Here is a 15579-nt window from a genome sequence, read left to right as displayed (position 1 = left end):
ATGGTAAGGAAGTATTTTAAGTGATTCTATAAGGATGTGTCACAGCAATGGATCTAATCTCATCTTTTGGAGAAAAAGTAATGTTGTAGGGCCCGGCTACTCAACCTGTACCCTCTCCAATCCACTTCTTTGCCCAGCCATTTAACTGTCATGCAGATCCCGCTAATTAGCAATTAAATAATTAAGGAGATGGTTACAGTACAATTCTGCAATGGAGAGACCTCCATGTAGTTTGAGTGTTGTTCTTGAAGTGTAATAAACAATTTCTCAAAAATAAGGGAAAATGCTGACACACCGAAAGGGAACAGTCCTTTTTGTCCTAACAGAGGAACATCTGAAGAGAGCATAAGAAAAGCTCTAGTAATAATTCAAGGCTTTGCTTCCACAGAAATCTGGACTTGTCTCACATTAAAATTTTCCATTTTCATAAATGTCAACTACAGAGTTAGCACAGAGCCTAGGTTAATTATGCATTACAGCCCATAATATCTTCTTTAAAAGGAGAGAAGATGAAGGAGGTTCAATTAGAACACACAATGCAATTCCTCTCTAATGTTATGAAATGGACCAGTGATGGAACCTGTTCATTTCAAATCACAGTGTGAAGAGACAAGACAGAAAATGGCTGTAACTACACTTTCACAAGCATTAAGCGTCATAAAAATGAGGGAGTGCACAGCACTTGTTCCAAAGGGCAATCATAAACAGCCTGCGTTATAAATTAACATATAAAGCTTTGCTTTCTTCTTAGTCACCAGCTCTACCTGTTAAAATGATACACGGGTTCACACAGGTGTTTGACAACTTGTTAAAATACTACAAAGGATGAGATCCTCTTTTAAACTGTATGCAATTTATACAGCTGCTGGTCTTATAAAGTTACACTGCCATCTACTGACGCACAACCACAAAAGTCCTTATAAAACAATTTATGTTTCTCCTAAACCCAATTCAATTTGATAAATAAAAATAACTTTGCTTTAGCCTGTGCAGAGAAAAAAAAATCACCTAGTTCTTTTTGTAAGGTTAAGAAAAGAACCAGAATATATTCGTTAGCATATAGACCATCCTGCAATTCTTGATCATTGGCTGCAGGCGGTGTCTAGCCATTAAAACATTTGACTTTACAATATTTGACATTGTAAGTAAGTTGAAGATAGATCTGCCATATTCACAAGCAGCTATATAAGCAGACTATAAATACATTGCCTTCTCTGTACTCATTTTTAGCCAATAACACGAGAACAAATTAATTAATTATTTATCGGGAAGAGCGATTACATGTTATATTGTAGCCAAAAAGGTTTTAAACTAAAATAAAATTAGTTGTAAATTAAAAAAAATCAGCTAAAGGTTGAGTTTTGAAAGATTGCCCAAGGATGTTGAGGAGAACATCTGACTTTCAAACATTCACAAATCAAATTTGGATTTGGAATGCAATCAGATGTTTCTTTTAAGATGTCATTGTACTGACAACTAGCTGCCCAAATAAAATGTGTGAAAAATGTTACAAATACAGCTAAGATGAAAAGAAAAATGCAAAGGTTGGAAAAGTCAGACCAGGAGATAAAAACAATTATAAACCACACTGTGGACCTCATAGTTTTAATAAATGCTACAGATTTATTTCTTACATTAAAAAATGACACTATAAAATGTCTTAAATAACTGTTGAATATGGGTTTTCTGCTTATAAGACTTCAACAACCATTGAGAAAATGAAAAAAAATCCAAACCAACAAAAAGGGTCATTTTCATATATGTAAGAGTGTTTTAGTTAACTTCAGTGGATTTAAGTGTTATGCACTTTACCTGTGAATATTTTCACAGACTATCGAAAAATAAATAAAGGACAGGACTTTTCTGCACTCAAAAGGAACTACCAAGTAAATTATATTAACATTCTATGCCTTCCCCTCATTTTTCCCCAATACTGCAGGACAATGTCCAGAACAAATCGCCTGTTAGGACAATAACACTTTGTGAGACATGGCAAGAGATCCAGTCATGTCATTCTGTAATGTAATTTGTTTTTTTTTTAAGTTTCTTCTACCTTTCAAATTATAAGTGTAAAGACAATATCTTTTAAAAACCGTGAGCGGTTTCATCAGTTACAAACATCCCGACAGCTTCAAACAGTCCATTTCAACATCAGGCAACAATTTTACAGCAGTTGCACAATCTTGCAATGCTGTACTTACATGTATGAAAAAACCTCCCAAAAATAAAGTATTTTGTTTTTTGGCATTTACCACAGTTAAGCCTGGCAGACATTTTCGCTGAAGAAACTTAACATCTTTTATCTGATTTAGAAACCAGCTCTTTAGGAACCAAGGACATTAATTTCACAGTAAAAAGAAAATGTATGCTCCCCAAGAAAGGGGAATGAAAGTACTAGGATGATTTCCTTTCACTCTTTCTTAAGAGGGTTCAAATTTGGTGTGTTTCACCTGCAGCCGAGAAGCCTCCGTATAATTGATATTGCGGTTTAAATCTAGTGTTTTTGGTTTCTAATTCATGCTCTCAAAGTAAGTTACAGGTTGGTTCGAAAACAAAGAATTTGATTTTCCACGATTTTCTCAGCCAAAAAGCATGAGGGGTTGTTAAAGCACCCACCTCGTTAATCTCTTCGTGCCTGGACCTCCCATTAGCAAATAAAATGAGAAAAACAGTCTCATTTCTCATTATTACAATGCAATAATTTTGAAATGGGAAGAAGCTGCGGATCTTGAAACTCAATTGACTCCGAAAGCTTTTCATTCTTAGCAGGAATCCAAAACTCAGCCAGTCAGGTCTAGCAGCTCAGTCAGCTCTTCTTAAGTCCTCAAAACATGAAACTCCCAAAACCTATTTTGGAAGTTTCTAAAGAATGTATTTTCTGAAAAGAGTGCAATCTTGGGCATTGTTGTGCATTTCACGACAAAAAAACCTACAAATCAACAAAAAACCTACAGGCCACATTTACATAACTTTTATCTGGTATTGATGGAATGGATAATTTACCTGTGGCTGCATAAGAAAGGTGTATTTAGCTTTGAGCAGATATTTAACAAAGAGCATTTGGATAACTTTAAGACTATTTTGTAAAAAGAAATATCCAAATGAAAATACTACCTAGCAGGTTAGCATCAACAGTGGATGGGTGCAGCTGCGGTCCTTATCAGTAGAGGGCACTGGTGTGTCAGTCATTAAGGCCCGATTCGGTGTTCATAACGTTTATGAAAAAGAGTTTAAGGCCTAGAGCGTTGCCCATCATTCCAATAACTGCTTCAGCCACTGCTCAAGATTGGATGGACAGTGCAGGTGGCCAAAACATCAACACTATGTCATTAAAACAACATCCACAACCATGCAGTGTGGGCAACATACTGTACATACACCTGTAGGGTCCCACGTACACTAACCTATACACAATCCGATTTAACAAGGACCCACTCTTCTGAAGCTCAGATCTGTGACCAGCGCATTCAGCGAAAGAGCTCAAAACTCCAAACCAAAACCACGTTTCAAGTGGCCATTCTTAACCTGAAAAGTCGTAAGACCAGCAGGAAATATTTTTCAGATAATCGCCACAGCTCAGTACTGCTTTGGAACTTTGTTGTACTAACAATGGGGAAAAAGAAATGCTCACCAACTTAAAATATTTTGAACATCCTGGTAACCAGCCTGGGAAGCAACAAGGTTAGCAGAAAGCTAGACAAATCTATCAATTGGCAATGAATTCATTTCTTCATACCTTTACCACCTTAAAGTTACGGCTCTATGCTATGCATCACAAATCATTTATGAAAATGGTGTGCAACAACCCTTAGAAGCTTTATTATAATGGCACTTAGCATTCTTCTTCATGACAGAGGATAGAATCTGGATTGAGTCTACCCGGAGACATAAAATCATGTACGAAAGAAAGATTGTACATTTTTCAGCTGTGCACATACACAGGCTCCGCATTACTGAAGCCGGAAAATAAAAACCCATATACCCCGAATACAAAACAAGGTTCTTTCAAATAGTTTTTTCCCCACATCTTGACAATCCTGCATCAGCTTGGACTGCACGCTGAGCCAAATCGTGCCGTTTCTAGCAGAATCAGAAGTTTCTCTCCATCATTTGTGAATGGTCTAGCCAGCTTGGTCAGAACTGCAGGAAACGAATCATGAAAAGAACACAGAAACACGCTGCACGTGTCCATGATCAGCGTGATCCTTTCAGAAAAAAAGGACTGCTATGCCACGTGGTGATGAACTGCGAAACCCCAAGGAAACGGGGAAAATAGTGTCCACCAAACAGCCGAAGGGTTCAGATTTTTATTGCTGCCAGCTTGCATCCTGTACTGACAAACCACTAAAGGTGTATCGGAAATGCCTACGGAATGCCTACTCAAAACAGAACTTAAAAGGGCAAAAAAATTGCAAGTCTGCTGTTCCTAAAAGGTGAAAAGAATTAACCGACTGTATGGAAGACTAATCTATTTCCCTACATTATATCTAGAAAAAGCCAGCAATGTTGTACTGGACTGAAAAAAAAAAAGACAAAGCATCTCCAAAACAGCACGACTATGGGGAGCATCTCCTAACAGTTTCGACCCAAAAATAATCAGGTTGCCTGTATTTACGACCCGCCGGACACATCGTCACGACCCTGGGGGAGGCCGAGCGGTGCTCCTTCTCTTCCAGAGCTGCCACGTCACAGAAAGCTCGCCGCCGGCCGGCCGACGTGCAACGCATAACTCGCACCCACCACGGTCGGTTGCTCATTTATTGTGACATCGACAATGTAAACAAATACAAGAAGGCGGCTTGGAAAAGACAATACTAAAATAAGATACTGTGCTTAAAAAAAATAAAAAAAGATTTTATTACAGTTTATCAAAATGACATGTCTGGAAATGCTGGAATGTTCACACAATTTCAAGGCTTGAGATTTCAATATATATTTTATATATATATCACTATACTGTATATCCCTCCACTTGTTCAGTTACGGTGGTCTTGCTTTTTTGCCTCTCCTTTACCTTGGGATCTTTGCTGGCACGTGAGGTGAAGCTTAGCTTCAAAGAAAAGAAAAGGCAGTTTTTTAGGACTGGCTGAAGGGTCACCCTCCATGTAGTGGGAACAGCCCCACTTTCCTCAACTCACCCCTTCTTTAGAGAAACACACACCACCTCCCTGACAACGTGATGGAAGTAGCTGCAAAGGGGGGTGAAGAATAGAAAGAGGCCCATCATGGTTCGTTTACATCCTCAAGTCACTGGGAAAAAAAAAAAACAACAACAACAACAAAAAAAACAGGCCGGGGATTTAAAGTGTCTCCTTTTTGTTAAACTTTAAAGAATAGCCAACGGCAATTTCTAAGCACTCAACCAAAGAGCCCGCAGAGAGGAAGTCCAGCTCCACCTCGATAAATTTAATATAAATAGCCAGGCGGGGGGAGCCCCCGCTGCAGTTCGAAAGGAGGAACTTCGTGACGGCCGACGACTCCCCCCTGCTGTAGTACTTGCCCGAACTCTGGAAGTGCTGAAACAAGCACTGCTGTAGAGTCCTGTCCTCGGCAATGCCGAGGTAGCAGTAAGTCACTTTGGGAGACGTCTCCTCTTCCGGCTCCTGCGGCTCGGACTTCTCCGAGCTTTTGTCAGGCTCGCCCGGATCTGGGGAGGAGGAGGCCTCGTCGTTGTCGTCGTCGTCGTCATCGCCGCCGCCGTCGTTGTCTCCCGATTTGGACGTCGAGCTCGGGTCCACCTCCTCGTAGCCTATAGCGTAGAGCCCGTGGGTTTTGGGGATGCCTCCCGGCAAAAGGTACTGTGCTCCGTTCCCGCCCCCCGCTGCCCGGGACTGTGCAATGGGTATCCAGTCCACCTCCATGTGCAGTTCCAGGCAACGGGCCTCGCTTATGGTGATGTCCAAGAATTTGTAGTAAACGTTTTTCCAGTTCATTTTCTGCACTTTGGTCATGATGACCCGCCCCTCCGTCTTCTCGGGGTTGAAATACTCCCGCAGGCGTTTCCCGAGGGGCACCTGGGAGCTGATCTCGGCGTAGTGGTAGCGGATCTCCTCCCGCCAGCGCGTGTTGTAGCCCACCCCAAAGATGGCCAGCTTGTTGGAGAGGTGCAGCCGGGAGAAATCCGTCCACGTCTGGAAGTGCTCCCATTTGATCTGCACGGACTCCAGGATGCGCATCACATTCTGCATCACTTCCTGCCTCCTAGAGAGAGACGGGAGATTCAGGTCAGCTTTGCAAGGGCACACAGGGGCCACTGGAAACGGGGATTAGAAATATCAACAACTTCTTTAACGTGGTGATAAACGCACATGCAGGATCACCAAGGCATTCATACATTTTAGGGAGCCACCTAAGCAGACATGCAGCTCAGTGGAAAATAAATCCAGCTGTCACTGGGCCTCTAAAGAGATCTGTTCTCCGTAACACCACAGGTCTGAATCAGTTTATTATTGACCAGAAAGTGCTTATTTTCTTACTCACTGGAACGTGGCACCTATCAAATGATCAAGTTGGTCTAAATGTAAATCCTTTTACCTGCAGAATGGTATATCTTTTGATTTTTAATATGAAAAGACCTCAGCCTCTGCGGTGTTTCTAATTTACTGGCCCCCCCAGATGTTCAATTAGGCTTCTACCAAGCTTTCACTGCTAATAACTGCTTTGTTCAACCTATCCAAGTCTGTTATTTCTTGGGGAATATTTTTCAGTGTGCACTGGATTCTCTTTACCACTCAAACGCTGCTCGTTTGTTACCTGCTCTGGACTGTTTCGGCTTTACTTAGCAAGTCAGCTTTCCAAGACCTAAGCATCTTATCAGTTCTTGTGGTGTTAGCACTTCCAACCCACATGCATTTCAACCGAGAGTTTCTGACCACAAGAAATGTCTAACTCTGCAATCTTCCCACCTTCTGCTAAAGATAGACTATAACCTTCCTAGAGAGTCCTTTAGTCCTCTTCTCCACTGCTCAATACAACACCCAATTATCTAAAATACTGCCTTCTCGAACAATGTCAAATGTTCATATGTTATTTCACAATAAAATATATTAATAACCAGTTGCAGAGTACAGAATCAGCAAAAATGTTGGAACAGGTACCAGCAGCTCAAATACAATCTCACCTCGTATTTAATGAGCTCTTTTAATCCTTTCAGTCAGGGTTTAGACAGACAGCGCAGAAACAGCTCTTGTTAAACTTAATGGTTTTCTGATCGTTTTTAGCCGAGTTGATTAATTTTCTTGCCCTTCATATTTACGTGCAGCTTTTGATAGTCTTAATGAACTGGTTGTAAAATTATCAAGGGATCAGTGGTCCTTCACTGTCTGGCTCCTGTTTTGCTACCAGTGCCCAATTTATGAATCTTGGTTGCTCTAAATCTAAATGTTGTGAGACATACCCGGGATGTTCATCAAGGATTAGTGCCAAGACCATTATTTCACAGAACCTGCACGTTGCCTTTTAGATCAATCGCTGGAATGGACTTGGGATCTACGGCCATGCTGATAAAACATATTTGCAGACCAGATTATTTACCGAAATAATTGTTTCTCGTACACGCGTCTACTTGACATTCAAGATATGATTTCAACACATCTTATACTGAACTGTGACGAAGGCGAGATTTTGCTCATAGGCTTCCATCATCAGCGAGCCTGGTGGAAGCTGGTGGAATTGAAATTAGATTGTTTTGGAAGGCAACGGGTTACACCAGAGCTCATTTATCATTGCTAGTCCTAAGGGGTGCATACACTTATCCAACCCATTTCTCTAGGTTGTCATTTGTAATTTCAGAAAGTTTGTTTTTCATTTGGAGGTTATGGGTTACAATGTATAAAAAAAGGTCAAATTAATTCAGATTTTATGTTAGACCACAAAATGTGTTACTTTGGAAAGGGGTATAGTCTTTCTATGGGCACTGAACCTACTGAAAAGGCTGAACTAATTAATTTAGAATCCATAAGACGTAACTGATCAGAGCCACCATATACAACCTGCGATAAAAAAAAATATCGAAAATCTATTGCAAAAGGATCAGGCAGGTACTGAAAAGGTTTGGAAAAAGAGATCAATGCTAAGTGAGCATCCTGTTATTCATTCACAGACAAGTGGAGACAAGACAAGAATGTCTACTCATCAGTACTTACTGGAGTTCTTCTGAGGATTCCTGCCTTAGCTGTAGTGTTCTCTTCTTAGAAAACGTCACTTCCTCTGAAACAAAGAAATACATGTTTTAATAAATATTGGAAATCGATAACAGACAAAAACAGAAAAAAGACTCCTCTTCAGAGCCGTCCCTTAAGTCATTTACAAACGTTTTGAAAGTTCCCTTTTAATCTCTTTAAAAAAATGTCGATCTTACAGATCTGTCAGTAATGCAAGCAGAACTCATCGGACACTGAAGGACCAAATCACACCGGAAGGGTACGCGATCCTTATTCTGAAAATAATACCCGCAAGAACTTCAAAATCCGTGCATATTTACATCTGCTTTCTGAAACTTTAAGGTAGGAGTTTACTGCCGTAACCGTTAAAAATAAAGTTCAAATGTTAAAATAACATACAGATTTAGTTATATTTTGGGCTAGGAAGTTGGTGATCTGGTTGAAGCTTCTGCTGGAATTGCAGGGTTCTCCATGTAGCCTGGAGACTACAGGTTTCACCTAGCCCCTTGCAGCCAGAAGAAAACATCTGAGAAATGTCTTCTACTGTCTGGACTGGGAGATCTCAATTTAGCTGAGATACCCTCAGCTCAATGTGCCGTGGCGTTCCCTTCCTTCCTCTGGTGGAGGACCGAGGCGCCTGTGATGGTATCAATGAGAACTGTGCCATGCAAAAGCTGCAGCTCTGCCACCTGCAACGATCAGGGAAACAACAGGCCTTTAAACTGCGCATGCATGTTGTCGGCAACTTCTGCGGGCTAAAGAGTTCATTGAGAATTCCAAAGTAGTCTTCCTAAATGAGGAAAAAGTTTATTATAAAGGCACTCGTTTTTACCGTTGTTCCCTGTATGCTTAGTGTTGTACTACTGCTCTGCGTTTTATCAAAGGTTACAAAAAAAAGCTCATATGTAATTATATACACGGCCTGTTGCCTGCTTATACAATTTGCTCCCTTAATCTCTTGTATGGCTTTGAAGTAAAAATCACTTGTAAGCAAGGTTTTAGGGAAGCACGCAGAAAATGTTTCATTGTTCAAATACTGAATCACGGTTTAATACCCTACAAAAAAAAACAGAAATTCACAATACACCTGATGTGGAAAGCAATTTGTTTTTATAGACACATAAGAGAAGAAAAAATATTGAACAAATCCAAGATAAACTTTCACAATAGTAATTACTACAGGGTGCTCTGTAAACTGATATTATACAAATACCACAGGGTAAAAAATTACAATCCTGACAGTGTATAATTATAGACAGCCATTTGCTATTAATAGAATTCATTCTCAAACTGCTGCCAGATACTGGTGTGGTTCATCATAGTTTGGGATTATGCAATAAGATTAAAAGATATTACAAAATACCACAGATAAACTGTGATTACACATAAGGGGATCATAGACCATGCTAACGGTATTAGTCGTACCATCTTAATACAGTGAGAAACAATTTGTAGTCACCATACATAACGCGACACATCTCATCTGATGTCCATCAGTAAAATCTGCACGCAAGATGCAAGACACATTTCCTAAATGTCAGTAGCACCGCAGCTTCCAGCTGTTTCTGCCTCGTGTTTACCAGCAAACTGGTAAAAAATCTGACATTTTCTGGGTCCCGTAGTAGAAGAACAGGCAACTATTTGGGGTGTGTTGTTTCTCCTTTCCAGCATCCACCCCCAGACCTCACAGCCCCCAGGGTGGGCCAAGGCCTCCGGTCCGCCTGCCACCTCTTCCTTTCTTCTCGGAGGCGGACTGCGGGCTGGAGCTCGTGTGCAGCTTCACTGTCCGGCTCTCTGGGCTGGGGAACTCGCCCGGCTCCTCTTGCAGCAGGAGTGCCGGTGGTCCATGTGGTTGGGATTCAACGACTCCTTGTGTGTCAATATCGGCTTCTGCCATCTCCACCGCCTGGAGATCTGAGGTATCTTTAGCAGCAGGTGCAAAGCGCGGAGCCAGTCTCCATCACAGGGCCTTCAGGCTTAGAGGCTCCCCTGTGCCACCCTGCCTCTTTATCACCCTCCACCGGGGCTGCTCTCCTTGTCCGCTCTCGTCTTTCCTCCTTTTGGTAACTGCTCTTTCCAGTTCCCTCTTCTTACACCGATTCTGCGCCGCTGTGCCGCGGTCCTCTTCTTGTACTCCTCGTACAGGCTCCTCTCCTTCAGCTCCTGGCGGTGTCCTGCTCGCCTGGACAGAGGCTCCCTGGAACCTAAAAGACAAGACAGGCCTCACTGTTAGGGTGAAGCGCAGTCTTAAAAACACACATTCAATTTAATTCAATTTATGTGACTGATATTATTTTAGAATTTATACATTTTCTTGTAAAATGTACAAGATCACCATACATACCTTTTTAAAGAGGGCGTGTCTGGAAGAAAATCATCCTCTTGAGATGGTAATGAAGCACAGCTGAAGGTGAAGAGGTAAGAAACCTTTCTGTGTAATAAATGTTGCCATGTGAAAGAGAATACTGCCCCCTATTGACAAACATTGAGCAGGAGAACACCTACTGTTCTTGCAAAATAGATTTATATTATCTATGTTGACACTACATATAATTGAATTGCTGTACAGATCACAGAAATAGAAAACATTATTAAGGACTTAGTTACAACCTGTTTTCCAGAAATCAAGACAGTCCAGCAACTGTTTGCTGATCAAATGCTGCTAAATTAAAATGAGTTTTTATATCCAAAGTCCCATTGATATTTTAACTTTTTTTCTAGTTTGCAGATGCGTGCAATAATACAGTCTTGCTTTCCAGTTTGGAAAGGTCATACCAGCATAATGTTCAGAATTTCAGAGCGTGAGGAAGAAAAACCAAAGCAACCAAACATAAGACACTTTATCGCTTAGCAGTTTCTTAAAGTCACAGAAATGCAATGGCTGGCAACTCAATAAGAGAAAATGCCTAGAATCAAGCATTTTAACTTAATTTGAAAACAGCATGTCATTTATGAGCGTGAAATCCATTTCATGCTGCAGCTTAGACATTGCTTGCATTGAGTGTATCACAAGCGAGACAGCCAGCACGTTTAAAAACCGAGATAGCACATGATCGCATATAATCTCTCCCCTGCCAGTCTCTGTGGAAGCAATCCATTCATTTTCCAGAATCCTCTGTGAAACAAAACCAAGCTGAAATCAGGCAGACCTGTCCTCAGGGTTGTCACAGCAATGCCAGATAAATGAACTTGATCAGGACACCATATTGCAACAAACCACAGTCTTTGTGTTGACTTTTTACGTGCTGATGCATTAAGAGACACTCCACAGTCCAAGGACACCCCTTAGAGAGTGCCACAGTTGAAAGAACTCAAGTGAACTGAAGTTATAAACGATGGCAAAAATCAAACTGATTAGCTAGTGTCGAGATTAAAAAACGAGAAAGGCATCACAAGCGTAACAAAACTCAGAGAGAAGAAACCTACACGTCATTATCAGACGCCCAGGGGCCTAATAACCCTCTCTATGCCACGGATGAACGTGCATTCATATCAACTCATTTTGCAGAAATTAAGGAGGAAAGTTTCGGATCAAAAATAAATCAATCAAACCCCGATAGCCGGCACACTCATTATTTTTTTCACCCTGGGGCAGCAGTGGTTTTACCACCGCAGGAAAGATGACACTTGAGAGGATGCCATCTGGCCCATCTTGCTCATTTGGAGGTTGGGGGAGCTTAACGATCTAAAAATACCAGTAAGGCTCTTCTGGAGCGGCCCTAGCGAGTCAGCTCGAGTAACGTGATGTGACAGTGCATTTCCTCCGCACGCCGCCCGAGTGTCCTCCCGTGTCCCGGCTGCGGCGTTGACGCCACTCACCGGCCTCGGTCTCTCCTTCCTGGAAAGCCGCGAGGTCCTGGTTGCCCCAGTCCTCCTGGGAGTAGTCCTCCATGGTGCTGCCGTCGGACTCCATCTCCTGGTACAGCCCGCTGCTGTTGATGAGCACCGGCTGGCAGGTCTGGGAGTCCCAGCCCCCCTGGCCGAACACCTTCTCCAGCTGCTCGATGGAGTAGCTGCTCTTCCTCTTCCCCACGCCGTGCTCCTTCACCCGGCTGTAGCACCGCCGCAGCGTCTGCGAACACGCCGAGAGGGAGAGAGATGAGGCCAGCAGCGTTACCTTTCCCCCCAGGGAGGCATTGCCAGCCTCCGGCCACTTTTCCACTGCTTCCTGGGCGCCGCAGAGCCAGGCTTTCCGAGTCCCGCCTGGACTCCGCAACATGTCTCCTGGAAAGGCCTGCCTGCTTCTCCTATCCACCCCGTACAGCTTTCCTCGCCTTTGCCACTCGACCTCTTAGCTGAATCTTAGCTGGCACCCCATTCCTCGCTGTCTCTAGCTTGGGATGTCCTGGACATCTGGTCTCCTCACTGCCCCACGTCCTCCTGCCTGGCTGGCTTGACTAGTCGTGTCTCCTCTTTGCGGTCCAGCCTCCTGTCCACTGCTGCTCCCCTACGCCCTCTGGTGGGGAAACCAGCGACATGCAGTGAGCAGCTCTGACAGCTCTCGCCCTGCCTCCTCAGACCTCACCAGCTCACACCGCACTAACACTCTACTGTCACTCCATCCTGCAGCACGTTGCACCGGGTGGCAGTAATACAGCCTACATCCAACAAACTCCCGTATAGCAGCTTGTAAGCTTGAAAGTTGGGAGCTCTGTATTTACAATGCAGAGATTTTGCACTGCAATGCTTTTTAGCCACCTAGGTTACAAATGTTGGTGTCCTTCCAATTCATAGAAAGCGTTATTACTGATACTAAAACAGAATGTGGGAGCCAATATTACCTGAACTGTTAAGCATTAGGCTTGAATCATTTTGCCGTTCAGATATTTACAGGCAAGGAGGAAAGCAAACTGAATACCATAAAATAAACTGCTGGGATCTCTAATAATGGGGAATACGTCACATAATGTAACTCATTGTGAACATGCTCTGATAAACCAGTCTCAAGAACCATATTAACCTTGATATGTCCAGCAGACTGGAAAGATTACCCTTAAATCTTGTTTCTTCATGCCAGCGGCTGGAACAATGCCTTCTGACCAGGTAATTAGGTGTGGGGTCAATGGAGCTGTTTCAAGATCATATGAAATAAAAACACCATCGCACTGTATCTCAAGCACCACCATCGGTCATTACTAACTCAACTGAAGCAGCTGAAACGCTTCAGACTCATTACAAACTGATGATTTAAGACAGACCTATAATAACTACTGAGCTGCAGGTTCACCCTCGCTCAAGTGAAACACATGTGGTTAGAGTGAGCAGAGCACACGCCTATCTCTCAAAAGAACAAAACCAGAAGCAGAGATGGGCATTGGTGTGAGTGCTTTCACGAATAATAAATCATAAAACAAAAACAGTAGATTGAATACGGGGATATTTATTAACATGATAAACACGTATATACAGGTTGACATGTCAAATGGAAAATATTTGACAAATACGTTATCTTGAAATTTTGACACGGATTAAAGCATTGATTACTGCTCCAAAAACACATGACTTACTGCTTTACTTGATTGTTATATTCCACAGTGCAAAACAAAACAGAATTGCTGGGGATGATCTTGCATTATGTAAACACGCTGTCATACATTTGGTACAATTGGCTCATTTTGCAACTCTATCCCGACAAGCAATGGGCAGGATACTCCCTGGATGGGACACCAGTTCACCGCAAGGCACACGCAAAACCAGACGCCCTCACACCAGGGCCAGTACTCCCAGAAGCCAGTTAATCTACCAGCGTGTCTTCGGACTGTGGGAGGAAACCGGAGCACCTTGTTTTAAATCTTAAACTGCTCCCCTTGGGGATGAATAAAGAATTTTAAACTGAATTGCATATATATGTTGGTACATTGTATTGATAACAAACTGAACTGCTCAGACAACACAGCGTGGGTTTTTAAAAAGCCATACAGAAATGATTTCTCTTGAGAGGGAGGAGGAATGGAAAGGCTTTGATGCAAACAAACCCCTCCTAGACTTTGTCTACACAAGGCTGGTGGAGTGTGCTCTCTGTAACATCTCCACTGGGTGTAGGGACACTGGGTGTAGGGACAAGCTCTCAAGACTACAAGCATGGGCATGGAACCAGCTGAACCACATGGATGCTAGGAGTGTACACAGGAAAGCAGTATTAATAGTGAATGATACCTGGTGCTCGCTGCTACACTCCCAGTTTGAAAACATACCATCTGGTTACTTTAGAGTACTATAGGTTACAAAAACACATTTTTAAGAAGTCTTTTGTTCAAATTGCCATCACTCTTCTAAACTCTGATATTCAAGCTACTTCAGAGCTCTGTATTGACAGCATATATGTCACACTTGAACATGATGTACTGTATTACACCGCATAATTCACACTGCATCGATTGTATACATCTTGTAAAATCCGCTGGACGATGCATGCATTGCAATTATTACAATGTTTTTATTGTCTCAATGAGGCCGAAGGACATTTTCCGCAAAATGGGGACAATAAACTAGATTCTGATTCTCGGCAAAACCAACATCTTCAACAAACACGTCTGAACGTTATGATGCACGACAGTAACGAAGGGCGTTCTGTTAGTCGGGGGGATCAATTCAGAGCAACAGCATAATATAAAGCAAGGTATAGTTTCTTGTGATTATGAACGTAGCCAAGAAAAGCAGTATAATATCCGCAAAAAAAGAAGCATTCATAATGATCACGGCATTGCAAGAGAAAAAGAAAACGAAAGCACAAGAATGAAAGCATTATTACCGCACGCCAAGCATAACCCCAGCGAGAGATGACAACGGCCCGCAGCTGCCGGTGGTCGCCGAGCCCCGCCGAGGTGCGGACGGTGCCGTGATTTACCTTGATCCTCTCCCTGCACTGCGAGGGGGTCCTCTCGTAGCCCAGCTCCGCCAGGGCCCTGGAGACCCGCTCGTACATGGCCGGCCCGGGCGCCTTCCCGGAGAACACCGTGCCGGCGCCCTCCAGCTGCTGCATCCGCGCCTCCGCCAGCCGCTCGTTGCCCCACACGGCGATCAGCGCGTTGGTTTCAGAAGGGGTCCACGACATGCCGCGGCAGGCGGGAAAGCTATTGGAAGCCGAGGCCGAACTGCCACGGCCTGCGCTGCCCGAACCCGATATCCCCACATTGAGCGGGGAAAAACGGTTCGGGGTCGACGGGTTGGAATGGTATTGGTTGCTGTCGCTCAGATCCCCCGACTCGGGAGAGGGAACTTCGGTTTTGGGTATCTTTAATGGCATTGATATTTCGGGCGAATGATCAGCGTTACTGGGCGCCGCCATCTTGATTCTGTTGCTAAGGGGAGGGGGAGGGGACTTGACGTCTTCGGGGGAGGGGTCTAAGTATGGTGCATCTTGGGATACTGTGGGGCAAAAAGCAGCACATCCAAGAGGTGCGCTGCTATCGCCATC

General features: G+C 43.2%; 1 protein-coding gene across 1 annotated transcript; it reads right to left on the bottom strand.

The window, feature by feature from the left end:
- Window positions 1-1602: 1602 nt before the first annotated feature.
- Window positions 1603-15463, bottom strand: LOC102697194 (myb/SANT-like DNA-binding domain-containing protein 2). The gene is made up of 4 exons (XM_006642269.3): window positions 15010-15463; window positions 11982-12234; window positions 8145-8208; window positions 1603-6201 (listed from the first exon to the last, which is right to left on the bottom strand). The coding sequence occupies exons 1-4, from the start codon at window positions 15448-15450 to the stop codon at window positions 5301-5303; spliced, it is 1659 nt and encodes a 552-aa protein (XP_006642332.2). The 5' UTR covers window positions 15451-15463; the 3' UTR covers window positions 1603-5300.
- Between the last annotated feature and the right edge of the window lie 116 nt (window positions 15464-15579).

Source organism: Lepisosteus oculatus, chromosome 23 (assembly GCF_040954835.1).
Source record: "Lepisosteus oculatus isolate fLepOcu1 chromosome 23, fLepOcu1.hap2, whole genome shotgun sequence".
Lineage (NCBI taxonomy): Eukaryota > Metazoa > Chordata > Actinopteri > Semionotiformes > Lepisosteidae > Lepisosteus > Lepisosteus oculatus.
The sequence above is the reverse complement of the archived record's forward strand: the minus strand, read 5'-3'. Positions and strand labels throughout refer to the sequence as shown.

Bases quoted from the DNA above. Each gene is read 5' to 3' on its own strand.
- LOC102697194 (XM_006642269.3), bottom strand. From the start codon at position 15,450: ATGGCGGCGCCCAGTAACGCTGATCATTCGCCCGAAATATCAATGCCA. The intron at 12,235-15,009 runs GTAAATCACGGC...GCGTGTTCGCAG, and splicing joins AGTGCAGGGAGAGGATCAAG to ACGCTGCGGCGGTGCTACAG. The intron at 8,209-11,981 runs GTGAGTGGCGTC...TCTTTGTTTCAG, and splicing joins GGAAGGAGAGACCGAGGCCG to AGGAAGTGACGTTTTCTAAG.